Raw genomic sequence first — 27,848 nt, forward strand, 5'->3', positions numbered from 1 at the left:
ACAGCCAAATTGTGTGTGTGTGTGTATATATATATATATATATATATATAGCAAGACAATGAGCCGCACACGCAGGGACTTTTTTAGAAAACAAAAAATTTCTTTAATGATCTTGGATCGTTTTCATTAAAGAAATTTTTTGTTTTCTAAAAAAGTCCCTGCGTGTGCGGCTCATTGTCTTGCTATATACATGGTTTTTGCAAGCACCTGGGGCATTTGATTACTATTAGGGTGTGCTCTGTTCTTTTCTATATATATATATATATATCTCAAAGGCTGCGGATATCAGTTGTCTCGTCGATTGGCCAGGTAAAAAGATTTTGATCAGGCGCTGTTGAATTCCTATTGTTTCTACCTCCACATCTGACGATTCAGCCCTGAAAGCCAGTGGGGGAACCAATGGTCGCAGGAAAGATCGGAATTGCTATGTGTATGACCACCTTAAGGCTTTTATGTGGATATCTTCAGGAATGCAATGGCTTAATGTCTTAATCTTACCTAGATATACTACTGAAATAGATCACTCTTTAAATTAGCTATATTTTTCATTTATGCACCCAAGTGCACCCCAATAAAGGTTAAAGCTTAAACTTGTGGGCACAATGAAATCCCCCAGTATTGTTACTTCTATGGTAGTATAAATTCTCAGCATTCCCAGAACAAAGCAATACACACAGCAACTGCATTATTACATATATTGTACTGGTCAAAGCAATAATACAACTTATTGTCTTAAAGGGGTGGTTCACTTTTTTATGTTACAGAATGCCTATTCCAAGCAACTCTTGGGCTGCTTTTCATTTTTTATTTGTTGTAGTTTTTTAATTATTTGCCTTTCTCTTTTGACTTTTCCCAGCTTTCAAATGGGAGTCACTGACCCCAGCAGCCAAAAAACTTATACTCTGTGAAGCTACAATATTGTTACTTTTTATTACTTATCTTTATATTTAGGCCCTCCTCTATTCATATTACTTTCTCTCTTTCAAACCTCTGCCTGGTAGCTAGGATAAATTGGACCCTAGCAACCAGATAGCTTCTGAAATTCCAAACTGGAGAGCTGCTGAACAAAAAGCTAAATGGCTCAAAAAAAAAAACCACAAAAAATGAAGATCATTTGCAAAATTTTCATACATCAGAAATTATCGCTCCAAATTTTTTCCAATCATGCTTTTAATTAGTGAAAATTTGTGGTTTAATGAATGGGCCCCTTAAAGTTACAGATGAATCTGTCTAAAACAGAAGTGTTTGGGGCAGAGTAATTTGATGAGATGGTAAAAACTCTCTCCTAAATCCAGCAGCCTTTGTTCCAGTTTTTGCAGATCTGTGCAGCCACTTATTAGGAGATATAAGGTAATAAAATCAAGTAGTGCCCAGAATACCAAAAGAACAGGGGCTCATAGAAAGTATTAATATAGTACACACAATTAGAATTGTTCATTGATGAGAAGTTTTACGTTTCTTTGTGTTTTGGAGCCCATCCAAAGTACACATGACTTTTTATTAACATTGATATAAGAATGCCTGATATTCAAAACATCTGTGCTTAGGACTCTGCCAAGCATAATATACTTAAGGCTGAGTAGGAGATTTACCTTGCGGATATGTACTTGAAGCCCTTTAACGCCATATATTCTAAAAACAAACCAAAGTTTCAGAGACCGGAACCTTCTGCCCAATGGGATCTGCCAATGCTGACAATTAAAAAAAATAAAAAATAAAGAGGAGTATGATGTACAAACCATATAATACAGCTTCAGATAAGAGTTACATAAAAAAGGAGTGCATATATATATGATAGAGAGAAAAAAAAATATTGCCCTTTTAAATTTTTCCTTTGAGCCACCATTTAGTGATGGGCTGTGTACTCACTCAGACATCACATGGCAAGAAATAATGCAGCTCTAACTAACAGGAAGAAGTGTGGGAGCAAAAGGCAGAACATTGGCTGCTATGACCTAGCATGTATGTGTGCCCTTGGTTTGTTTGTGTGCACTGTGAATCGTAAGATCCCAGTGGGCAATTAGTACTTAAAATGGCATTTATCTATTTAGGAGAACCCACTGGCACATACTACTAAAAAATTGTATTTTTATGAAAATGGTTTATTTACATGAAGCAGGACTACATATGAACTGTTTTAGACAATATATAGAGAGAAACTTACATTGTTCGGGGGGGTATAGTCTTCCTTTAAAGAACACAGGAGGGTAATTAACTGCTAAATCCACCCATGATGAATTGAAGAGATACCCAAAGCTTATACTGCTGAAGGGGCTTCTTCATTGGAAGTGACCACTGCACTGGTAATACTTTCAGTGGGTGTCAGGGTGTCTAGTGTCTGGACACTAAGCTCAAGTAAACTGCTACGGAAGCTAAGGAAACTGCTATCTTGAGAACAAGTGACTTGTGGAAAAATGTGTTCTTTTTAAACCAAAAAACTGAAGACTCAGCTCAACATTTTTAAAACTTTAGTCAAGAACACTTACCCTGTAATCAGTTACTAAGCCTAAAAAGTAAAATCAAAATAACTAGTTAGTAAGATACACTAAATTTTCATTCTTGCATTTCAAGTTTTCAGATTTATTTTCTTTAAAAATAACAAAAATCATATTCACAAAGTGAGTGAGTTATTAAAGGAAAAAGAAAAGTAAAAACTAAGTAATCTTTATCAGAAAGGTCTATGTAAATACAGCCATAAGCACTCACAGAAACGCACTCTTCGCAGAGTTCTCTGAAAAAAGATTTGTTGTGTCTGTAATTCCTGTGCCACAGACACGCAGCTTTCTGTTCTCTGCTCTTTCCTGCTCCCCCATCTCCCTCAAGAATGCTAAGAACTCACTCCCCCCCTTAGGAATGTGGATCTGAGCCAATCAGCAGGAAGCTGACTCATAGGGGCAAATTTATGAAAATGTGAGTTTAGAGCTTAATACATAAAAACTCACCCATATTCTTTTCATTCCTATGGGATTTTTAGAAGCGTATTTGTCAAAAGGTGAGTTCTAACATTCACCCATTGATAAATACACTTCTAAAAATTCCATAGGAATAAATAGAACATAGGTGAGTTTTTATGTATTACGCTTTTAACTCACATTTTGATAAATCTACCCCATAGTCTTACTAACTGAGCATGTTTACTTGGTCTGCATGTCTGTGCAAGAGTGAGGCATTATGGGAACTTTCTTTACACAGCTCAGCGTTTTTTCTTCCTGTTTGGCTTCTGATCTTCTGAACGACTGAAATATGGGGAGACTTAAGGGCACTATTGAGACAACTGAAGGTATGCCTGCAGCTTGAGATTAACTCTTTACTAGCCTTTCCTTCTCCTTTAAATACATTTGTTTCACATTACAGCTGACCACACATTGATGAGCCAGGTCTCCCGTTACAATCAGACCACTGACCTGTGGTTAAGGACAACTGAGCATTTTAAATGATCACACTCTAATGCTATAAAATCAGGTAATATCTCAAAATGGAAAACCTTATTTCTCTTTACTTTATATTTTCTGTGTTTGTTTTTAATATTTAGCATTTGTTCAGCAGCTCTCCAGTTTGAATTTTAGCAGGTGTCTGGTTTTAAATACCTTAGAAATCAGGCAGAAATAAAATATGATGACCAATTTAAAAATTGCTAAGAATCAGCCATTTTATAACATGCTAAAGGGCATGGTGTGCAGCGTTTAGCACTCCTGCCTTTCAGCTCTAGGGTCCTGATTCTGACCTGGGCAGAATCCATGTACTCCAGTTTCCTTCCACATATAAATAACATTCAGGTGGATTAATTGGCTCCTAATAAAGCTGTCCATAGTGTGTTGTGTGAATGTGATAGGTCCCTAATCACAGACTGATGTAAATCATGTATAATCTCTCTAAAGTGATGTATAAATGTGTTGGAGCTGTATAAAAAAAGAAATTATTGAAACAGAATAAAAACAATTAAAAGTAAAATCATATTTTATTGCTGTATTATTTTTCATTTTACTAATTTTCTCTATACCCCCCCAATCCTATGATACTAAAGATAAAAACTACTGCCTATGATTAATGTACGAGAGAGAGAGAGAGACTTGTATGCAAAGGAAGATGGTGAATGTGAAACATGCTGTCAGTGTAAGATGGGATTGCTTGGGAATGCTTGTGTGTTTTCTATTCTTCTAAATGGAATAAAGGCTGCAAGAGAAAAGGGTAGTAGACCAACATGGCTCTCCCTGCATACTGTAACAGATGCACCCAAGAAGCTGTGCCTGTAATGTTTATTTGTGCCACAGTGATTATAAGCTTTGCTTGTACACATATATACTTTATATAACATAGGTAACTATATATAACTGTGTGTTTTTTTATGACTGTCCGATGACTGCCCAAGTTTAGCACCAAGCTTTTGTATTCTAACATTTATGCACACTATAGATTGGGGGTCAGGAGTAGACCTGCAATAATTGTCCCTGTTCTTGAGTATGCGTTTAAACTGATTTTTTTGACCCCTGAGTTCCCCTTTTTTTCCCACAGAAAAAAGGCAATTGTTTATACAGAAACACTTGCACGTTGATGTTTAGTCTAACCTTGAAGGATCTGATTACAAATTCTCTTTTGATGTACTGTAAATAATACTTGTAGACTATGGTCTTCCTCTCTTTGGATCTCTTGCACACAGATCACTTATGAATGGGAAGTGCACAGTGGAGTCAAGTAGTCGGTGAGCAGGGTACAAAGAGAAAATGCCTGCATGGGCAGCACAGGGTTCAGAATTTCCTAGGATAACAACAACCCTTTAAACTTATAGCCGCTTCCACAAATGTATGGCCATATGGTGCTGTTGCTCAGCCTGCGTATAAGCACAGGCTAAGAAACAGCCCGGCATACTCATGCGTTTTATCACCAAGATCCACTCCATGTGTCTACATCCAGGCTGGCAGTGTCTCTATGTACAGACAAATATGAGAGGAGGTTATGTTTTATGTACTGCACTTATAACGTAGGCCGAGAAACAACCCTTTATGGTGTTAGCCTAAAGCTATTTGATGTTTTTAATTTAAAGCACTGAATGTTTTAATATAAAATTGTTTTATGCTACAAAAAAGTTTAAGCAAACAAGACAAATTTCATTGACCACACTTTTTATATTGAGTCACATATAATTCAAATATAACAGCTCTTTGTGGTAGGATTTGCCTCACGTTATGTTTGATAATTAATTGACACTTGTGCACCTTAGTTTTTAAGTAGTGCCACCAATTTTTCTCGAATTAAGGTTGAGGACTATGACTGGAGCATTTGTAGGGCCTTTACATTTTGTTATTTAAACACTAGAGTTATAAAAAGGATCGGCGTGCCAAAGGCCAACCCTTTAGATTAAAGGAATTTTCAGTTTAAGCAGTGTAGATGGTTATTTACGGTGAGCGCAGTGATGTTGGGGAATGCCCTTCCTAGTGATGTTGTAATGGCAGATTCTGTTAATGCCTTTAAGAGGGGCCTGGATGAGTTCTTGAACAATCAGAATATCCAAGGCTATTGTGATACTAATATCTACAGTTTGTATTGATGTTGGTATATATGGTTTATGTATGTGAGTGTATAGATTGGTAAGTATAGGTTTGTGTGAGTGCCGGGTTCACTGGAAGGGTTCAACTTGATGGACTTTTTTAACAATGTAACTATGTAACTTTGGCATTATTGTGCTGCTGAAAGATGTACTTTAGAACAAGATTCAGCTTTTTGAAAACTGAAACTGATTGCAGCATTTTCCTGTATTCTGACACATCCATTATTCATTCTATTATAGCAGTACCTGCTGATGAAAAGCAGCTTTGTATTATGATGATGCTACCAGCATACTTAAGCATAGGTAATACCCAATATAACATACTTAACTTGTATTGGAGGGTGAGTGGCACAAAGGAAGCCATTAAAAACAAAATGTGAAAGCAGCACATTTGAAGTTTGCCAAACCCAACCAACAAGTAATATATTCATAATAAATTCTTCTACACCATTAATGTATAAAAAAATGCTATATTTTTAGACTCATAATGAAATACTACTACTCTTGTGCTTTAAAGGGCCATCATGTGCACCCCCTGAATGTAAATAAAAATGTTAAATTCTGAATAAACTATTTTACTGGTACTAGTCCAGCATATGGAAACCAGCATCTTGTTTTTTCTATAGATATACAACTGCTTTGAATAATAACAGAGTATGCATGTTTTTTGTATCTTTGCACTATAATATGGCGAGTAAGTATGTGGACAGGTTGTGGTAGCAGCAAAAGGAATAAGGAAGGTTAGCAGTATCTGTTTTTGAGAGATGTATTGCTTATATGTGTGAGATGTGTTTTTATACTTGTTGGATATAAAAAGAAAAAATCCCTGAGATACCACACATTTTTCCAATGATGTAAAATGTGTTGTGTTTTGTGTTTTTTAATTTCGGATACATTTATAATTGTTTTGTGCACCAATGTGTGATACTGCCTCTCAGGTTTATTACTATATTGTTTATTCAAGGTCTAGGGCAGTACAAATGTATCAGGTGGCTAAGTACTTGTTATAATAGATCAGTGCTGTCCAACTTCTACGGTGCCGAGGGCCGGAATTTCTCTAGCATACATGGTGGAGGGCCGCTAATGGAAGACAGTTTTGACCACTCCCCTTTTTGAAACCACACCCACTTCAAACCACACCTATTTTATCACAATGGTGGTAGCACAGCAAAATCCCAAATGCTTGGTCCTTACTGTGGGGATATCAACCATCATTCATATGTGAAAGAATTATGTCATATTAAGATATACCCTTAAATTCCATATGCCTCCTCCTCCCCTGTGGATAGCAGAGCAACCCCCAGTACATAATTACACACCTTAGGAACCATTTAATGGCTATTTACAACTGCTAACAAACTCCCACAACAAACCCCTGCCAGGTTCACCTCCCACAAGCAGCATAGGGCAAGCAGAGTATGGCACACACAGGCAGCACTCTGCCTGTCCTATGCTGCCTGTGTGTGCCATACTCTGCCTGTCCTACCCTGCCTGTGTGTGCCATACTCTGCCTTCCCTATGCTGCCTGTGTGTGCCATACTCTGCCTGCCCTACCCTGCCTGTGTGTGCCATACTCTGCCTGCCCTACCCTGCCTGTGTGTGCCATACTCTGCCTGCCCTACCCTTCCTGTGTGTGCCATACCCTCTCTGACCTATGCTGCCTGTGTGTGCCATACTCTACCTGCCCTATGCTGGCTGTATGTGCCATACTCTGCCTACAGTACCTATGTCTGAGGTGTGAAGAAGTGAACAATGGGAGTGATTACAGTCTGAGCCTGAGGTGTGAACACTGCAGGGGGTGAACAATGCAGGTATTAAAAGGTGTGAAAAACACAGGGGATTACATTTTTAAACAATACAGAGGGATTACAGCCTGAATCTGAGGTGAGAACCATGCAGGGGGCCAGTTAATCTCAGTACTGATACCATTTAATGCTTACTCAAAGGTAAGCCATCAAAGCAGCCAGACAGGTGGGGGGCCACACAGAGGGGGGTCGCGGGCCGCCAGTTGGACAGCACTGTAATAGATCATTGTTCATACTTAACCTAGATATTCTGTTGTTGTTTCATATTTCAGTACACTGCTTCGAAAATATCAAAAAGAATAACAGTTCAGTGTAGGATCTATTATTCTGTAAAATTAGAGATTTTTTCTTGAATAGATTTTAAATAGAATTATCTGTTTCTTAAACAGATTTGGCTGTTGAAACCTACTTACTGGGGAGGCACTCTGCAGAAAGATTTGGGATTGCAATTACCCAAGTATGTATACACTAATGTAGTAGCAAATATTGAACCTTCTCTGAGCAAATTAAACTTGTCTCTTTTCTCTTTGGAGAGTGTAAGGCTTGCTATATATTTTCATCTTTTTCCCCATAAGGCAAATCATGCTTTGTTGGAAATCCTCATGCTTCTTTGGTAGAAGATTGTCATCACTTTACGCTGTTGCTCTATTTATACTGTATTTCTTTCCTTCCTGACCCTCAAGGGAAAAAAGATCAGATTCATTTCTGCTATGATGATTTTGAAATTCTCAACAAATGTACTTGTTAAATCCAAGCTGACAAGAGTAGTCATCAGCAGACAAATAAGTTCAACTGTATGGCCGTTGTTATTATGCAAAGCAGTTGTACATCTATATTAAAACAATATGCTGGTTTAACTTTCCACTATAGTTTTAAAAGGGCCAGTACCTGTAAAATTGTTTATTCAAAGTTAAACATTTTTATTTACATTCAGGGGGTGCACATGATGGCCCTTTAAAGCACAAGAATAGTATTATTTCATTATGAGTCTGAAAATATAGCATTTTTTTATGAACATATTACTGAAAAAGTATGTTTAAAACGTATAATAATGACTAATTCTTGAGAAGACTGGGGTCAGAGTGTTAACCCATCTGCAGTAGCTTTACACATAATGCTGTTTACTAGGTACTATGCATAGGAGGATATTATATTACCAAAAATATCCAGATTTCTGTCCAACATCTAATTCAGAAAGCAAAGGTATTAATATTAAATTGATCCTCCCTTTGCTGATTTAACAGTCTCTGCTTTTTTCATTGAAGGCTTTCCTCTACATGTTAGAACATTGTTGGTTGGATTTGCTTTTATTCAACCACAAGAGCATTAGGGCAGTTTCCATCCAGGGCTGGGATTCAAAATAGGCCCTGGCATTTCAAGTACAGAGAGGCACAAACAGCCCCCCACAGGCCCAATACAGTGACTGTCTATGGCATCTTGCAGCAGCCCCTCTGGTATGTGCAAGAATCCACAAATTGCCTGTAGGGCCTGGCGACTACTGAGGTGAGCGTTGGTGATCAGGCCAATCTAATTCATCCCATAGTGTTCAGCTGTGGTGTAGGGTTGTAGTGATAAGCAAAATGTTTTGCCACAAAAAATACCCATAGACTCTAATGGTTGTGTGATTAAGAAAAAAAAAAAAGTTGTGTGACAGCTGCAAAAAAACACCCATTGGCATTTTGTTTCTCAAATTTTTCAGCACATCACAATGGGGTTGAGTTTAGAACTCAACAAAATATTATATGATGGTAAAACTAAAATGACATGGTTTTTGGTCTAATGATAATAACATTTTAATTGCAGAAGTTTAGCCACCTACCAGATTCTTGCTGGTCATACTGAAGATAAACAGGGTCCATTTTGAAGGCACCTATCAAATCTGATCTCTTCTTCACCCTGTTAGGAATGAGACAGTTTGAGCAGATTCAACTTAAAATCACATCACCATACATTCTAGTTTATGACAATAAAAATCATTTGCAAACACATATAACACAATACAGTTCTATTAGGAAATATTTGCAAAAGGTACCTATGCGCCTGCAATCTTGACAAACACACCATCTTTTGCAACGGTGGCAAACATTTACTAAAATATGTGGAAGCATGGGGGGGGTGCAAGAATGAGTGCAAACTTGCTGCACAGGTATGGGACCTGTTATCCAGAATGTTGGGGACCTGGGGTTTTTCAAGGGTCTTTCTGTAAAAAAAAAATTAAATAATTAACTAAATAAACCAAATAGGATTGGTTTGTCTCCAATATATCTTCATTATATCTTAGTTGTGATCAAGTACAAGCTACTGTGTTTTTAAAACAGAGACAACAGGCATCATTTTAAAAAATGTGAATTATTTGATTAAAATAGAGTCTATGGGAGATGGCCGTAATTTGGAGCTTTCTGGATAACGGGTTTCTGAATCCCATATCTTGTATTAGAATACCACCCGAGAAGAGCCCAGTGCCTACCAACACATGGTCATCAATCCATAGGAACCAGTTATTAGCTTTTTTTCAGCCAGCTGCATGTAGAACAATAGAAGCAAATATTTGGTTGGTTGCTATGGGTTACTGCCCAGATACAAATTTGACCAAATATTGTTGATTAAAGAGTGTCTTCTATTTCTGATCAATTGTATCTATAGGAATGAGTTGAAAAAACAGCTTGCAGTGACCTGAGCCACTGTTGAGCCACAAACTATAGGGCTTCTCTTGTGCATTGGGCCCATGCATTATTTTTTTGCACCAAATAAGCCAAGCATAGTTCAAAGATGTGTAAGTGAACACCCACCTTCCACCCAGGTTATCCTACATTTTCTAGTATAACATTTTGTGCCAATTTGTGGTGGGTGCAATTATGCTACAGTAATAAACAACAGCATTGTGTATAAGAATAGATTCTATGCATGCATCATTTCCAGACAAACAGTAAAAGATATTGTCATTCATTTGTGTGTGCTCTTCAAACAAACCGTGTAATGCTGGATTTGTTTGTAGGAAATAGGATTGTTCTGATGAGTCAGTGTACAGTTTCATTATACTCTCCCTGTCTCACTACAAAGGACAGAGATGAGTGATAACACTGGTCCCTATCAGCTGGTGGGGCCCTCGTGTATCTTGTTTGTTTAACAAGTTAGTTCAGCAATAAGATAAAGATTAACATCCTCCTTCTTTCATCATAAGTGACATTTACTTTACTAAGCCATAAGTCATGTTTGGAATTGCTGTTTTACGCATATTGATTAATGCTGATTAAAAGAAGGGCAGTTCTCAGTATAATAGTAGTCAGTTAGGGGAGAAATACATTCTATTATCATTCTATTCTATTATCCAGATTTTGTAATTAGAACACTAAAATCAACTAAGATTTTAAAAGGCCATTACCACTAAGGGTGAAGACACACAGAACTACTAGTAGCAGCTACTTGTCGTGGCTACAAAAAAGCCAATGCTGATCATTTACTGATAATTGTCTCTACGTGTGTTTTAGCAGAGGCAATTTTTAGTACTGTCTATGGCAGGGTATTTTCCGGCGTTGTGAAAAAGTAGCTGCTACTAATAGCTCTGTGTGTCTTCACCCTAAATGTATTTAATATTAGTCTGCATTTGTGCTTTGTTATATACAGGCATGGGATCCATTATCTGAAAACCTGTTATCCAGAAAGCTCCGTATTACGGGGAGGTGAGCTCCCATAGGCTCCACTTTAATCGAATAATTTCAAATTTTAAAACACATTACCTTTCATTTCTTCTTTTATTGCATTCAAAACAATCCTATTAGGTTTAACATTATTTAATGTTTGCATGATTTTTTTATTAGACTTAAGGTAAGGGGATCCAAATTACTGAAAGATCCCTTTTTTAGAAAACCCCAGGTCCAGAGCATTCTGGATAACAGGTCCCATGCCTGTATTTATTTTTAAATACTTATTTGTAGCTGTATTGGCAAGGGTCCCCCTGAAATTGATTTGCACAGAACACTGAAACTTTTGCCTAATTTCAACTTACCAAAAAGTAGAACAGTCAAAGTTAACCAAGAGCCACTTGTGTGGGTTGAAGTTGAATGAATCTGCAAACTAAAAAAACAAAAATTAAGTGCAAGAATACATTATACTGTGTATTATTTAATGAAAGCAAAGACTTTCTGCTGGCCATAGATACATCTAGGATGCATGCTGGAAGGCCTGTACTACTAAGATTGGTGACACCCACGCAGCAAGACATTTGATGTTAAACAAAGACCAGTCTCTAACTTTATTAATGTAAGAAAAGAGATAATGGAGGCTCTTATAGCTCTGCTGAGTGCAAGATATAATGAAGATAATTGCAATTTAGTGCCAGCCTTCCCTTCTACTGTGGTGCTGTTTTTGTGATGGGCCTATAAAATACAGTAGGTGGCACTTAATCAATGTAGCACAATACTCTTATCTATTAGACATTGACAACACAAAAAATTTAACTTGCACCTTTTGGGATGTAGAGGCACCTTTGTAAATGCCCCGTGTAAAGCTGGCCACACAGGTGGCGATTTGGTCGCACGAAAGATCGTTCCAACCTACCACTGACGTTCGGGGCTGAATCATCAGATATGGAGGTAGAAACAATAGGATTTCTACCTCCTTCTGCCGATTCAGCGCTGAACATAGATTTTGCTCAGGCGCCATTGAAGGCAGAGGTCTTCTAACCCGCCCTATCGGCAAGTCGACCGATATCAGCAGGTTTTGTACGATATTATCGGTGCGTGTATGGCCACCTTAAGTTTCTGGAGAACTGATTTAATTCTTTATCCTGCCTGTTTGGAGGAAACTCAGTTTATGGTTTCTAGTTAATATATTACTTCCTGGATCCAGCAGGTACGTTTCTAGCTGAAATTCACCAATCCACTGTGAATTTAATAGATGGAAAATTTGTTTCATTGGGGCAGTACGTTCTTAAACGGAACTACATGTTTAAGTAAACAGGAAATAATAAAACTGTTGTATGTGCTTGTCAGCTGGCTATTGAATTGTTCAGCTAGCAGATGCTGTGAGGCTTAGATCAGCGCTCATTCATTTCCTTCTCCAAGCAATACAATTAATTAAAAGGGAAAATGGACAGGAAATTACAACAGGCTGACTCCTGTATTGCCTCCCATTCCTTTCATCAGATTAGTGGTTATGAATTTCAACCTAGCAGGTTATCAGTGATTGACAGCCACTACTTGCCATTGTGATTTTCTTTTTTTATTTTATTATGACATACTGAGCCATTTTAACATGCAAGAAACTGCCAGGAAATGAAAGCCCAGCTATACCAAATACACATATCTATATATCAGTTTCCAGGTTTCTGAAATAATTCTCTACCTTAGTACTGTACCAAACTGTCAGTAAATATATAACATATAACATGATTTGAAATTATCTGAGGATGGTGAAAGTCATCCTTAATTCATCATGTAAACTAAAACTCTAATCAAAATCAAGCCCAGAATATGAATGACTGACATGTGGCATAATATTAATGATATTTAAATTTTGCTATTCATGAGATGTGAACTTACCTCAATGCCTTTCATGAGATATCTGAATTCTGGACAGATAAAGGCACTTCCAGCATAAGCTGCATCAATATGCATCCATATATTCTCAGCATTACCTGTAGAAACAGGAACATTTAGGCATCCATTTATTAAAGAGAGCTAAAAATTGCCCAAGAATTGTAGAAAAAATAATTTATTTTTGCTTTCTTCTTTAAGAGCGCATTCTCCTTCATCCTTGAGGACACACAGAGAAGAATGTGTATGTATGGCGCGTCTGAGGGGAATGCGCACGTACGTCATCATGTCTGGGGGGCCAAGAGGAAAGCGCGTCAAGAGGGAAAGTGCACCAAGAATTGTGCTGATTAAATCCAAATCCTGAAAAATGTGCTAGGATTTGTCTGAATCCTGCATTTGGTACATCGCTAGTTTCTACCAAATTGACACATTTGTAAAAAAAAAATGTCACTTTGTCAATTCTGACTGTAAGCATTTGAACACCATTCTGTTCAGTGAGGTATTAGTGCTCAGCAACAGTGCTACACATATCCTTTCTTCCCTCTGCCTATGTATATATGTATAACTTTATAAAGCGCTACAAGGATGTGCAGCGCTGTACAATCTTACAATGCGCATAAGTACACACAGGGAGGATTTATTATAATACAATACAATAAATATATTTTTATACTGTATATCCCCACTATAAGATTTGTATTCAGAGATACAGGGGAAATATGTATCCTATTGTGTTGCCATATGGTGGAATATAAATCAACAAATAATATTACTACACCTCGAGTAATTCAACTACATGTACATATGGGGTACTGCCTCCCACAAGGCACACTTCCAACAAGAAATAGAGAATTCACTGAACCACTAATGCTCTATATCTAGGGCAAGAGTCATATTTGTTTATATTAGTGCCCTTTATTTTTAGTACAATAAAAAGTTAACACACATACATTATTTTTCAATTTACACCTCTACTGCCGAGCTTTCCCCATCTCAAGCAATGATCTCTGCAGCTCCGTACCCAATCACATAAAAGATAATACACGTGACTCACATACAAGAGTAAAACAATGCGTCATTGTGAAACTTTTACTTGTTATATCATTTGATTATATTGAAAAACTTGCCACCATATGTCACAGTTCATGTAAATGTATTTGCAATATATCCAGATATTTAGTGTGCAGAGCTAAAAGTTATAGCTGAGTGAGTGCCCTTTCCCTATAAGAGGTTTTATAACCTATTAAAAGCTATAAAAACATCTTGAAGGCATGGCCAGTGTCAGTGAAAATACAAAGGATATTAAAATATTGGGGAAAAAAAACAAACGCAAGTTGCACAATTATGTAAAGCAGCTTCAACATATAACAGATTTACTAGTGCAACATGAAACATATAACTATCATTTTGGGGGGAATATTATCTCAGGAATAAATAGTATGAACCTTGCACACTAGTGGGGTTGTGTAAATAAGTGGGGTTATGCAATAAAAGTTTGTCCAGATCTATACCAACCAATGGTCACCTGTTTAAAAGCAAACATCTTATTGGTTGCCATGGTTTACTGCTCCTGGGCAAACTTGGTGCTTTTTATTACATATGGGGGTATGTTTTTAGCAGGAGATCTGTTGTCTCTAAATTATAGAAACTATCTCCATAGATTCAGAAGTCTCAATCATGCTGGAGCTTTAAATATATGGCTGTTTGTGAGGGGTAATGTCATTATTTGAATTCCTTATATACCGTATATATCAAGGCAATATTTGGAAGATGCTGCATAAAATATATTCTGCAGCACTTTATTGACAAGTTAATCATTAACATCAGCCCTAGCCCAGTAGAGCTTACTATCAAATTCTTCAATCTCATCCACAGTAACACTCATAATACTCAAATAATCTATGAGAATATAAAAATCTCACACAGATAGTACCCTGTTGAGAATCATATACAGGATGCCAGTGTTACCAAGCTTGCCCCTCAAATCCTTGGAGGTACTGTAAGTTTCTTAATCATAAGATGGTCACGGTCATTAATCGGGTTGCCACACAGCCTCTCCCAGCTCCATCTGCTCCCCCACTAGGCCACAGAACTTACTACTTTTTTTTCAGCCTTGATGATGTCTGTCTCCACCCCCAATTGTGTCATGACTCTGCCCCTGATGTCATGGACCTGTCCCTTCTGAAACATGCCCCCTGCTTGGCTGATATAAATTAGCACATAGGTGGCAACCCTAACAGAGATATTTTGTGACAATAAGTCTCTAAAAATAACATTGGGAGAGTTGTTCTTAAAAAATTTCACAGGCATTTGAGTTTACAGTAGGTATTATTTAAAGACTCACAGACAGGTCCAAGTTCCAATAGGTTATCAAATGCGCAGGAATTAGTTGTCCCAAGAGTGGCACAGAACTATGGAAAAGAAGATTAAAACAAATGATACATGCCATCTAAAGACAGTCTAGTTTACTTGTTAGGGGTTTTCTTAAGATATTGTCATTAAATTATTTATGTTTTCTTATTTTAATTCATATTTATTGCTCAAAGAATGAATAATAGAAACAAATTCAGAAGCAAACAACTATAAATAAAAACTGTAATGATCCATACAATTAACATTTTTATGTTTTTCGGAAAGCAAAGATGTATAGTGCATATAATTAGCTGCCTCAATCCATTGTTAAGAAGTCGGGAAAAGGATAAAGATATCTGAGATGTCACATTTTTCTTTCTCACTTTAGGGCTCTAGCACACGGGGAGATTAGTCGCCCGTGACAAATCTCCCCGAATTGCCATCCCACCTGCAACAATGTAAGTCGCCGGTGGGATGGCACACGCTGCGCAGGCGATTTCGGCAAATCGCGAAGTTGCCTCGCGAGGCATTTTCGTCGATTTGCCGAAATCGCGACGCCGCGTGTGGCATCCCACCGCCGACTTACATTGTCGCAGGTGGGATGGCAACTGATGGCAACTCGGGGAGATTAGTCGCCCGCGAACAGGGAGATTTGTCGCGGGCGACTAATCTCCCCGTGTGCCAGAGCCCTTATTAGGGAAGACTTTCATTCTCTGCACTATTGAAACATTTTAGAGAGTAACTGTGTACTGGTAGGCCTTATTTACTTAGGCAAATTGGCAATGTTTAACGAATGGCGTACTTATGTACATAGGGACAGTGAATTGGGCCTTCTTTCATTTTGCTAACCTTTCAGTTATTTACTGCAACCTATTCTTGGGCCTCAAACACAGACATAGATGCTGCATGAAAACCAGAATATTAGTACAATGAAATGGACGGATGTTTTCTCTTTGCCTGCGCTTATTGTTTTTTAACATATGTTGGATCCCATTATGGCATATTAAATATAAGCCTGTTGTAATGGACTAAACATATTAAATGATTTTAAGGATCTTTTATGATTTGCGCCAGCGGTGCTAAGTGGGGATAAAAACTGTGCAACTCTGATGAATACTGAGGGCTTTCCTTAGTGGAAGAGAAACTCAGATCCAGCCAACTCAATTTGGGATTACACCCAATTCCAATTGTACTCACTCATCTTGGCCAAAGCTGCAGTATAGATGCCTAAATGAACACAAATCCAAAGTCAGATCTATTCCCATCCATATTACCTAGACTGGAACTGACCATAAGTAAGCAGTACAAAGTAAGGCCTAATAGCATGGTGAAGGGAACTGTTTAAAAAAAAAAAAAAAAATCTCATAAAAACCTTTAACCATTTTAACTGACTAACCATTGAATGGTAGAAAATGAACATTATAAATTCCAATGTTTTTGTCAGCAGTGAGGATCCTATGATTAAAACATATTACAGTAGTTCCACAGTCTACTTATTACTAGTAGTTTCCAGTGGGAATACTGGGTAATTGTTGTAACGACAGTATTACCCAATATATTGTATTTCATTCCATAAAAATCTAAATTGGCAGGTACAGATAATTTTAAATTTAAACATCTCAAAAAGTAAAATAAAGACAATAAAGTTAACTACAAAATTGCTCAGAAGAGTAAATGTTATTTATAGAGTTTATGTCCCTTTTAATATGATTTGCACAAAGAATAGCTATTCAAAATGTATACAAATAGGGGTTCCATAGACAATGCATTTATTTTAAGCATTAGGTAAATGTAAAGTTTTGGTAAATAAGTTAAACTTACAAAAATTGGAATGAGACCTTCTGCTTTATCTTCTTCTAAAGCTTTTTTAAGAGCCTGGCCTCGAGCTACAAAGTTTTCATCTGATGGTATTTTCTTCATCCTTACTCCGCTGATCAGCCCAGCCCTCTCCACTGATGAGTGTGCCTGAAATCACCAAACTCTATTGAATAGATTTGTATAGTCATTTTTTTTTCTGAAATTGCCCTTTTTTGATGTTGAGGACACATATTTCTACAGTTGTTACTGAACATTCTTAAATGGCAACAATTGCTAGCACAAAAAATCCAATAAACCTTTGTGTATTGTGGGCTGGTAAATGGGGGAGATTCATTTAACCCTCAATTCTTGCCTACACCCTACTGAACTGTGATCCTGAAACAGTTAAATCAGACATTGATCTAGTAGAAATCTACTGAGAGTTAACAGCTGTCTGTGTGGAAAAAGGGCAGCAGTGTGAGTTTTAGAAAAAGAACGTTCCCTGATAAGGTACAAGGGCTCATTTACAATGCCCCCCACAGTGTGCAAAAAGGGGCACAATCGGAATGAACCTTGGATTGAGCGCTGCCTGAGCTTAAATCAAGAGGGGTGGGCACAGGGACAGGAATGCAGGCACCCTTGCACCCCTGCATGTTCTTGCACTTGTGCCCCCAGGGGTCACAAATGAACCCTACAGTGACATTTTATTTTTAGGCATGAATCCTAGAGAAGTTAGAGAAGAAAATACCCTATGTTATAAAGCTGTTTTCTTTTTGATTAATCTTGTTTATGGATTTAATGTGTCACAGAGTCTGGAAGTATGCAATAAATTGGACATTTCCTGATACAGAAGTCCATCTGGTCCTGCTCACAGTAAGTTTAATACATCTGCTTCACATATTTTTTTTTTTTGTTTGTTTATGGTGTTAAACAAATCAGTCAATCGTTACTTAGTTCTGCAACCTTATATATCTTTAGGCTGTAACCAACACACTGCTGCTGACACAAAAGGTGAATGGGTTGTTTGCAGGCAGGGGAAAATTGTAATATCGTAGAAGCACACTAATATGCCAGGTAACGCTCAGAAACTACAAGTAAGTAATAATAAAACAAAATTACTAAAAATCCCTTATCAATTAATAAGCATGTTCAAATCAGTGACAATTCCCTTTAAAGCAAACAGTTAGGGGAATGCTTTTGCTGCACAATTATAGGCTTATATGTTCTATTCCTGTAAGAAAAATACAACTTCTCATTCTTTTCAGTGCTTTCCCCTAAACAAAATGGGTGGGTGAGGAGAAAGCAGAGTTGTTCTTCCAGTTTCTGTAAGAAGCATTCTATTACAGTGGGTTAGGTGGGGGCCGGAGCAGAACCAGACAGGTAGAAAATGCCAGGTGATGCACCCAGCCAAAACAGTCCTTTTATTTAGGAGCAATGAAAAATTGTGGACACCAGTGAATACGAAGAGGCTCATATAGCAAGAGAGAGAGTGGAGACTTAAATCGATCTGCCTTTATTTAATAGAAACCACATGGGCCTAACTGGAGCTAGTGTCGGATTTCAAACCTGGGCCCCCAGAGGCAGGCCCCCAGAGGCAGGCCCCATGCATGCACATCCTTTTAGCTCACACATTAAGCACTGGGGACAGGATGTGGAGAAATCTCCAGAGCACCTAGACCCCAGTGTTCCAGATGTGAGCAAAGTCCATGTGTGGTTGTACAACATGCCGGCCCTTGTGGCCTAGCTACAATTTGCTCTTGTGGGCAGGAACCAAGTTAGTTGGCCCTTGATGCACTGGCATAATTGCATTACACACCCCATGGAGGAGTGGGGGGGGGGCAGTGGAGTAAAGGGTAGCCTGGAACATTGTGGCTGGGGTTTATAATAAGGTGGTCCATTTTTGCTTATGTATTTTATATAATTATATAATAATTGACAGGTGTGTTGAGGAGGAGCAGGACAAAGCAGTGACAAGCCGGGCTCACAGGCTATAGAGCTACAAAAGGGCTACAGAAGGGCCAAACGTAGGGCAAATAGGCAGAAGAGGTACCCCTTTACCATTGTGCCTCTTCTGCCTACCCCTAGTTCCGGCCCTGCTCTAATTTCACACTTTGATAAATATGTATACAAGAAATAATGCAGACTTTCTAAAAGTGCTGGCTTAAGTGAATGCAAGTGAATGCTCCATATTGGGATCTTCTCACAGAAGTGCTCAAATGTTGCAGAAGAAGTCAGCTTGGACTCCGTATGTATCCATCCATAGTAAATAGTAAATTCCAGCTCATTGTGAGACATTAAATATACAGCGCTCATTATACGTATGTGTGTAGATAGATAGATAGATATAAAAGAAATAAAGTAGTGCACACTCAATATAGTAGGGCACACAAAATATGATTATTTTTTGCCAGGCATAGATTTGTGGCGAATTTCCGCATCACCATCAGGAAAAACACCCATTAAATTTAAAGTATTTGTAGGGAAAAAAAAAGGCGAGCGGTAGGAGTAATTAAAAACATCCATGTATTTGGATGTTTGGAATACATTTGGAATACATTAATGTATTTGGAGTGAGAAAAATAAAGCTGCGGCTTATGTTAGTAATACAGATCTGTGACATTCAAAAAAAAAATGTTAGGTTAGTTGCAGTATGCCCTTAAACATGGGCCGCTACTCTCACTAGAAATCCCTCTGACCTTCTGTAGTTAGTAAGAGCTGTCATTTCCCATCTCTTATCAACAATTCTGCACAAAGACCAGCTCACTCCAATAAATTTGCACAGCAAGAGCCCTGCAGCTAAAGGCAAAGGGGAGGCGCAGAATCGCTGCCCTTTCTGGAAACAAAACCTAGGCGATCAGACATGCCTTCTTAGCCTAAAGCAGTACAAACACACCCAGTCTCATCCAACTTGTTACTGCACAGAAGGAGTATAAAACCAAAGGTCCTCTTATATTCCCAGCAGGAATTAAATATTTGACTGGATTGAAAAGAAAAGACTTTAATAATCTGCTGACATTTTAAGCAAGTTGAAGTATTAAATATCATCATACTAGGGCAAGAGACAAGCTTAACATTTAATGCACACCACCATAGCATTAAGAAAACAATAACTTTGTATTTAAAAAGGAACATCTGATGCGAACGAATGTGTTGCACATAGTTAACATGAAATAAATTAAAAACAGTTATAGGATTCATTATCCAGAAGCCTTTTTTATGCACAGACCAAGATTCTGCCCCATGTGGCTCTTAGCGTCCACAGAGAAAGCCCTAAATCTGGTACCCATGGCAGGAGCAAGCTGCTCTATGTGCATATTCCCAGTTAAAGAATGAAAACCAAACTAACCTGGTCTGAAGAGTATGCCACCATACGACTTACAATCTCTGCCTCAGTTAACTTGGGATTTTCAGCTTGAAGTCTCCGTGTTACCTTTGTTCTTGCAGCAAGTAGTGCCATTAAAGTTGCCTCACTAGCAGTGCCCTGGGAAGAGAAGATATATTTTAGTGAGAAGAGGAACCACCACAATTCTACCCCTAAATAAGCTAGTCATAATAATAGCAAAACTAAACTGACTGATATTACAAATGTTCTCTTTTTATGTTACTTACAGTATTTATGAAGCAACTCACTTTGCAATGCTGCCACACCTTTTCATCTAGCAGCTTAATTACTAAACTGTGAGACAGGAGCTCAGGTTTATTAAAAAAAACATGCATGGATAGCAGTGTCTGCACATGGCCTAGTAACATTCTAGTAGGAGCAGCTGAGCAGTTGTGCTAGGTCAACAACTTGAGAAACTTCTTGTAAGTGCCCCCCACATAAGAGAGTCTTCTTGCATCAGTGCCCTCAACCACCATAGTGATGACTTGGTTATGAAACATAGAACCCGTACCTGACCCTAACCATTAGCCTCAACCCTGGATGCAACCATGAGGTGGCATCATAAAGTAGGAGAGGCCAGAATGTTAATACAAATAACTTATGGAATAGAGTTTCACCAAGACAATGCAGTCCCAGGCAAGTCACTAATGACACAATTAGGGGGAAATTTATTAAACCCCCAAAAACCCAAATGTAAAAATTTGCCATCAACTTGTGAGTTTCTATACTTGTCAATGGGATTTGTCCTAGGCAAAGTCAGGCCATATTTTCAATTTGAGTTTTCTAATTTTATGCGAGTTTTTGAACTTTAAAATTCTAGGTATATGAGTTTTTCCATTTGCACAGGTTTACCACGTTTATAAATAAGTGAGCATTCCATATGTGAGTTTATTTGATTTAGAAAAACAAACTCGAATTCACAACCTCGAAAATTGATAAATAAGTTCATTAATATATTGATTATCTAGTTAAAGAGAAACTATACCCCAGAAAAGTTTAGGTCACTATACAATACATCACATAAAACAGCTCATATATAAAACCCTGCTTCATGTAAATAAACAGTTTTAATTAAAATAGACTTTTTTTTTGTAGTATGTGCCATTGGGTAATCTTAAATAGAAAATTGCCATTTTATGTACTAAGAGCTGCCCCCTGGGATCAAAAATATGTTAATTTTCCATTTTAAGGCTTTGGAAATAAAAAATGATTATCACTGCAGATCCAGTTTATGAGAGGTCATGTATTTCTAGCAAATGCAGTCTCATAATATATCAGGAGACTGGCAGCTTTTCTCTCACCGTTGATTTTACATATGATTCATGAACCACTGACAATAACCACATGGTAAGCAATTGTCAGCTGACGGCAGCATGACAGCTTTTAAATATTTACTGGATGAGTATTAGCAGTATCGCCTCTTACAGAACGACTGCAAACAAAAGCAATCCTTTTATGCCGATGTAGTGCAGCGCAAACAGCTTTTCTGCAAATGGCAAACCAGCAGTAATGCTTGTTACAACCGTGTGTTTATGGATCATTATACCTGAGTGAATCCTGTTGGCTTTGCTCAATAATAGAAACACACCAAACAGAGGAAATTAAATCATCAACGTAAAACAAAATTGGTAACTAAATGCAGCAGTTAAAATGTATTGATACGGTGATCTTTTCAAGCTAGAAGGATGTATAAGTAGATCATTCTCACCTTAAAAAGAGTCATTGGCCTAAAATAAACATATTTCCACCAGTGGAGAAGCCCCCAACAGCCTGTGCTTTATACTTGTAATATGTACACAAGATTACATACAAAATTATAATTACTTATTATTACTAATATTGTACTGTTGATTTTCACTCTGTTTCATTTATAAATATTCTTTCTTTTAACTGTTTCTAAATCTGTTTTATTTTTTCCCATATATACATTTTGGAGTATACGATTTTAGTTAAATAAGTGCATATCTACAATGGCACAGATGGTGCTCCTCACCTCTTCTGCGCCAAAATGGCAGCACCCATGGCTGTCATGTAGGATGCAACGATGGTGTAGTGACGTTATTGTGCCATGCTTGGTGGGAAAAAAATAAATAGACACCAAAGACCCGGGTTCAATGCTCAAATATAGGTCTTATTCTGTACGTTCCTAGGTGAGAGCAAAACTGCAATGGGCTGTGTACAGAAAGAGCAATTTGATAAATCCAAAAGAGAAGGTGAACTTGGATAGAAAATTCATAGGGCTCAGTTACATGAATTTGGGTGTAATTGGCCAATGGGAATGAAAACAAAGTGAAGGGGCAGACTTTTAGTGGTGGGTGATTCCTTATTTTCATTGAAGGAACAAAGCTGTAGTTTTATCATTCACATCTTCAGTATGGCATTAGTAGCATTTAGTGCCTTTAGTAGTAACCTTTAGTAGAATAATAGGATATTGTTTCTGGACCAATTGTTAATGGCAACAAGGGTAATTAGAAGAAGGAACTGGAAAGAGTCACATGAGCACTGACACAAAGCAACTGCCACACAACATCCTCAGAGGGGTAGCACTAAGTCTTATTTTTTAATAAACTGGTCAAAACTGTTACTGATTGGTTGATTTGGCTTATTGCACTAGTTTATAAAAGCTCAGAGTTCTTAATACACCCCTGTACAGTTTCTTACTCTCTTGTTTTCATATTGTGCCCATAACTGTATGCAAGAGCAAAAACTTTTGCAATGTCTTACTTAGGAATAAAACCAAACATAAAACATATCTGCCAGAAAGTCAGTACCTGTCCAAAAATTCTAATTTGCATGTAACCATAAAATTGCCAGATTATTATGTCAGATGCTTATCTAACACATCAGGGGTTAAACCGTGATGAGAAATAAAAAGGTTACCAGTAGTTGCCATGGCAAACCATGTTGATAAAGAAATAAAATTCAGAGCCAGTTTTCACATATACCAAGTGCTTTCTTTCATCTGCCCGTCTGGATTCAAGTGCTGCTTCAGACACAGCAGCTGATAATGATGCATCAGAAAGGTGCAGGTTTTCAAATGCAATTATAGGCCAATTTTCCCAGGCAGCAGTTTGCCAACAGTGCAATTACAGCTTGGCTCTGTAATGGGTTTCTCAGTATTCTTAGCATTTTCCCTAAAATAACATTTGTTTTTTGCCCTATTTGGAGAGCAGGGGAGAAAGGAAATCAATATTACAAAGGCCTCAAAACAAATCACATTACACAAAATCCATACTAGATTATCTTTATATTGTTTATAGAGTTGTGTGAAATTAGCCAGCAATCAGGACCTTCACTGCTTCCAATGATGGCAAAAATTAAAGATCTTTGTTTTGGGTATTACTTTTCTTTTAACAGATTGGTCTGTAAAGATTGGAATTTGGCTTGTAATATAAAAAGGTTTCTTTCTTTACTCTCAACTCAGTGCCTTGGCTCCTGGCACTTGGGGGGAATCCTTAGCTGGTATAGAGGCACCTGTGGAGTTTGTTATTTATTTTAATGGAATCTAACTGTAAACAGTGGTAACAGATGGATTTTGTCACCTCATTTTGTCACATCACCACTAGTGACAGGCAGATTTTATTCAAAAGAATGGCAGCATGGCCATGTTTAAGCACTTTTATGCCGTCAGGTAAACAGAGGCAGATAATGAGCCCCCTGTGTTGCTCATGATGCTCATTAAAGAAATTTTAAAATCATTACGGGGCCAAATGTTAGACAGCCTCCAGTGATTTTTATCACTTACCTGAGACTTGGGTTAACATGTCAATCAAACTTTTTTTTCTCAATAAAGCCTACCTAAGTACTATGCTAGTTAGTTACTGTTATTTTCCAGGACCTCACCAATCGCCATTAGAATTTTTTTTTTTTTTTAAATATACATGTGTTTTTAATCATACCTGTATAACTCCTCCTCCTTCTCCTTTGTTGCCAGCTAAAAACTGCTCTGGCAGACCTATCATCTTCCCCAGCCAGTCTAACATCACTGTCTCCAACTCCGTGCATGCTGGACTTGAAGCCTATATTTTGTTGAAAAAAAGGTGACAAAAAATGTAGTTTACACTGAAGAACTATAATTATTTTTACAAAACTCTGACCTAAGAGGAAGATGTAGAAATAAAGCAACAACCAGTATGGGCATACAGGCACTTGGGGCTCTGGCACACGGGGAGATTAGTCGCCCGCGACAAAACCTGTTCGCGGGCGACTAATCTCCCCGAGTTGCCATGACCCGCCATCCCACCAGCGAACATGTAAGTCGCCTGCGGGGTTGGCACACGCGGCGGCGCGATTTCCCGAAATCGCCAAAAAAGACTTGCAACTCGGGGAGATTAGTCGCCTGTGACAAGGGAGATTTGTCACGGGCGACTAATCTCCCCGTGTGCCAGAGCCCTTAAGGATCTCCACAGCGGTCATAAAGTAAAAAAAGTTAAATAAAAGCTTAATTCAAAGCTACATTAAAACATGAGACATCTCCATAAACCCTATGCATTTCATGCCCCTGGGGCACTTAATCAAAGGCTACATCTAAACCACACAAAATGGGTATTTATAGGATGCACAACCAATCAGAAAAAAACTAGAAAAACACATGTGGGACAGACTCTTAAAGAGACAGTGTCTATCACCACTACATAATGTGCAATATATACAAAGTAAATAAAAACAAAACAACCCTCCACAAAGCACTTGTGGGTGGATACAAATGACTAGTGGGTATATTCAATGAGTTAAATAGTACAGTATATTCAATATACTAAAAAAAAAAAATGTAGGAGTATTCAATTAAGAATTGAAGATAAATAATGGATAAATAAGATGAACAGAATGGTTCAACCCTGGAGTTCCAGACACATATTTACTTAATATGAAGATGAAGAAATTACCATGGTGAGACATACCCAAGAGAAGCCAATGCAACCAATAGCGCCACATAACATGTCAGCAAGTAGCGCTGGATAGGAGCTGCCAGTGGGAAAGTAGGCAAAAAAGTAAGGACTGTGCCAGTGAGTCACCTGCAAATACAATAAAATAAATATTGTTATGACTGCAATCAGTTAACCAATCTTTTTAACCACGTCTATACAAAAACATTTCAAGAAATGCATTTTGATACATTGGAAAATTTTGATTGATTTTTGAAACATAAAACAATTATCAACTGAATTAAAACATGTTTGACATACACTACATCATCAAAACCAAATGTAGTCATTGCATATATTTTGTAAATAAGTTTAAAGAGTATTTGGATCTTAATGATATGTGCCATTTACTGTCATTAGCACTACTTGAGGCTCTGATTTTATCAAATCTAATCTAAATTAGCCAGATGTAAAAGCACCTGTCAGTTAGTTCGTCATTCATTCATTCATTCAAGTGAGCCATTCAAGCAGTACACCTGTCGGGCAGTGTCCCTCTATGACCTGTTCCATGGTACACATATGTTCTGATTTAAAGGAGAGGTTCTTTACCAGCAGTGGCCCAATGCATTCAGAGTTGCCAAAGCCAGTAAAGCTGGCCATACATTTAAAGATCTGCTTGAGCTGATCTTTCCAGATATACATACCTTGAGGTGATCAGGCCATTGGAATGGGATGAGGACTGCATCAATGAGCCAATGCCGTCCTTGCCCAAGTGGGATTTTTAAGCTGCCATTTTCGCCTTGATAGTGGTCGAGCATGCTAGTCAGAGAGCCCCATAAACAGGCCAATTAGCTGCCAACTTGGTCCAGAAGGACCATATCAACAATTATTTTGAGCCCGTGTATAGACACCTTCAGGCTTAGGGGTCATTAGGAATCATATTAACATTAGCAAAAAGTTAGGGATAGATCTCTAATAATAAAGGGCCAATTATTAATTTTAATGCAGAGTTTTAGATGCCATGCAATGCGAACCTGAATTCATTACTAATAAGCTTTGTATTCTGAATTTTATATTGTATAAATTTACTGTATATACTTATGTTATAAATGGCTCCCTGTGAGGTGGCCTTAGCCCAAAAATATAAAGGGACTTATCACCTGATAGGTGTGAGTTCTGGGGCCATAAGAAGTGCATAATTAAGCCACGGGGGGCCCATACATGAAGCAGAGTGCAGCGCTGTTGAGCAGATGGAGGTCATGCATTTACTCACTGCCATAGACTAAAGAACTTCTTTGAAGAAGAGGAGTTATGAGTCTATGATGCTTTATAATATTTGCCTCACTTAGAACCCTAGTCAGTAATAGTCAGTGTGTTATTTTCTGTAGCAAAAATTCTTTGATTCATACAGAATATTTAAGATAGTGGGATCATTATTGGCCACTATAGGCTTGTTCTATGTTCACTCACATAAATATGGTTTCTTCCAATTTATTTTATGGGGGTTTGAATTTATGTTTACAATGACCAAGTATTTTGCATTTCAGGAGCAGACAATATTGTCTAACAAATAATAGTTAGAAACCTGCAGGTTGTACAGTCCTAATACTGGTCTGAATTCTGGATTCAGTTTGGAAATAGCCCAAATTCAAGTCTTTTTTTTTGTAGGATTCTGCCAAATCTGAGGGCCTGGCCCAACCAAATCAAAAACATGACTATCATGTAACATTATTTTAAATATAAAATAACGTTGTCATGCAGCAGCAGCAGACTCAGTCTGGATGGTTAGAAAAACATTTCCAAAAAGAGTTTACAGTTTTTGTATGTCTCTGCTTTTCTATTCTCTGCATTGCTGATTCTGACTTTTAAAATGATTCAGAAGCCAGTTGATTAACACGCCTATGAAGAAGTATGGTGTAGTTTTTGCTGGAGAAGAGTGGACAATTGCGCCGCAGGGCAGAGCACAGAAAGTACTACTGTCAATAGCAGTTACATTTACAAAAAACTTTAAAACCCTCTGAAAATTGGATACTTGAAAAACTGATTTTCAGTTTACAAACCCTTTAAATGCACATTTTTCTTCATGCGGGGAATATTGCTGTGCAGACCTATACCCATGCTGTGGGATAAAGACAGAAATGTTTTACAGAACAATGAAGAATTTGTCATTCAAAAATAACACATAGTCCTTTTTCAGAAAGAGAGTTCAAACTGACTATAGACCATAAAGCTTATTGTAAGGTTATTGCTTCCCTTACCCCAGGCATGATCACTCGCTCAACATCTTTTATTATTTCTTCGTATGTCTCCCCTTCCTCTGGAGCAGAATCTGGAATAAGAGGTCTGAGATAACCAGGCTCTACATCAGGAAAAACCTGCCTTGATTCAATCTGCTCAAGGTAATCGGCAACATAGTCCACCATGTCTTTTCCTCTTTTTCTGAATTCGGAAGCATTCATTGTTGACAGTCAGGGAATAAAAAGTCTGTAGGCCAGAACAGAGAAAACACATTTTATTAAACCTGGCATGTTCACGTGCACATTGTGGTGTTTGATAATGACATATTAA

General features: G+C 37.8%; 1 protein-coding gene across 2 annotated transcripts in view; it reads right to left on the reverse strand.

Annotated features, from left to right (window-relative positions):
* ddc (dopa decarboxylase) overlaps positions 1-27,848 on the reverse strand; it is a 41,389-nt gene that overhangs the window by 2,915 nt on the left and 10,626 nt on the right. For both annotated transcript variants that reach the window (XM_012964605.3, NM_001011289.1), the window contains exons 2-12: positions 27,539-27,764; positions 25,317-25,430; positions 24,315-24,434; positions 20,380-20,514; positions 17,058-17,201; positions 15,229-15,295; positions 12,891-12,985; positions 11,357-11,424; positions 9,170-9,246; positions 2,487-2,506; positions 1,593-1,691 (exon numbers count right to left, since the gene is read on the reverse strand). In XM_012964605.3, coding sequence (XP_012820059.1) covers positions 1,593-1,691; positions 2,487-2,506; positions 9,170-9,246; positions 11,357-11,424; positions 12,891-12,985; positions 15,229-15,295; positions 17,058-17,201; positions 20,380-20,514; positions 24,315-24,434; positions 25,317-25,430; positions 27,539-27,739 — 1,140 coding nt within the window. In that variant the 5' untranslated portion in view covers positions 27,740-27,764. The remainder of the gene's footprint in view (positions 1-1,592; positions 1,692-2,486; positions 2,507-9,169; positions 9,247-11,356; positions 11,425-12,890; positions 12,986-15,228; positions 15,296-17,057; positions 17,202-20,379; positions 20,515-24,314; positions 24,435-25,316; positions 25,431-27,538; positions 27,765-27,848) is intronic.

Source organism: Xenopus tropicalis, chromosome 6, assembly GCF_000004195.4.
Source record: "Xenopus tropicalis strain Nigerian chromosome 6, UCB_Xtro_10.0, whole genome shotgun sequence".
Taxonomy (NCBI): Eukaryota; Metazoa; Chordata; class Amphibia; order Anura; family Pipidae; genus Xenopus; species Xenopus tropicalis.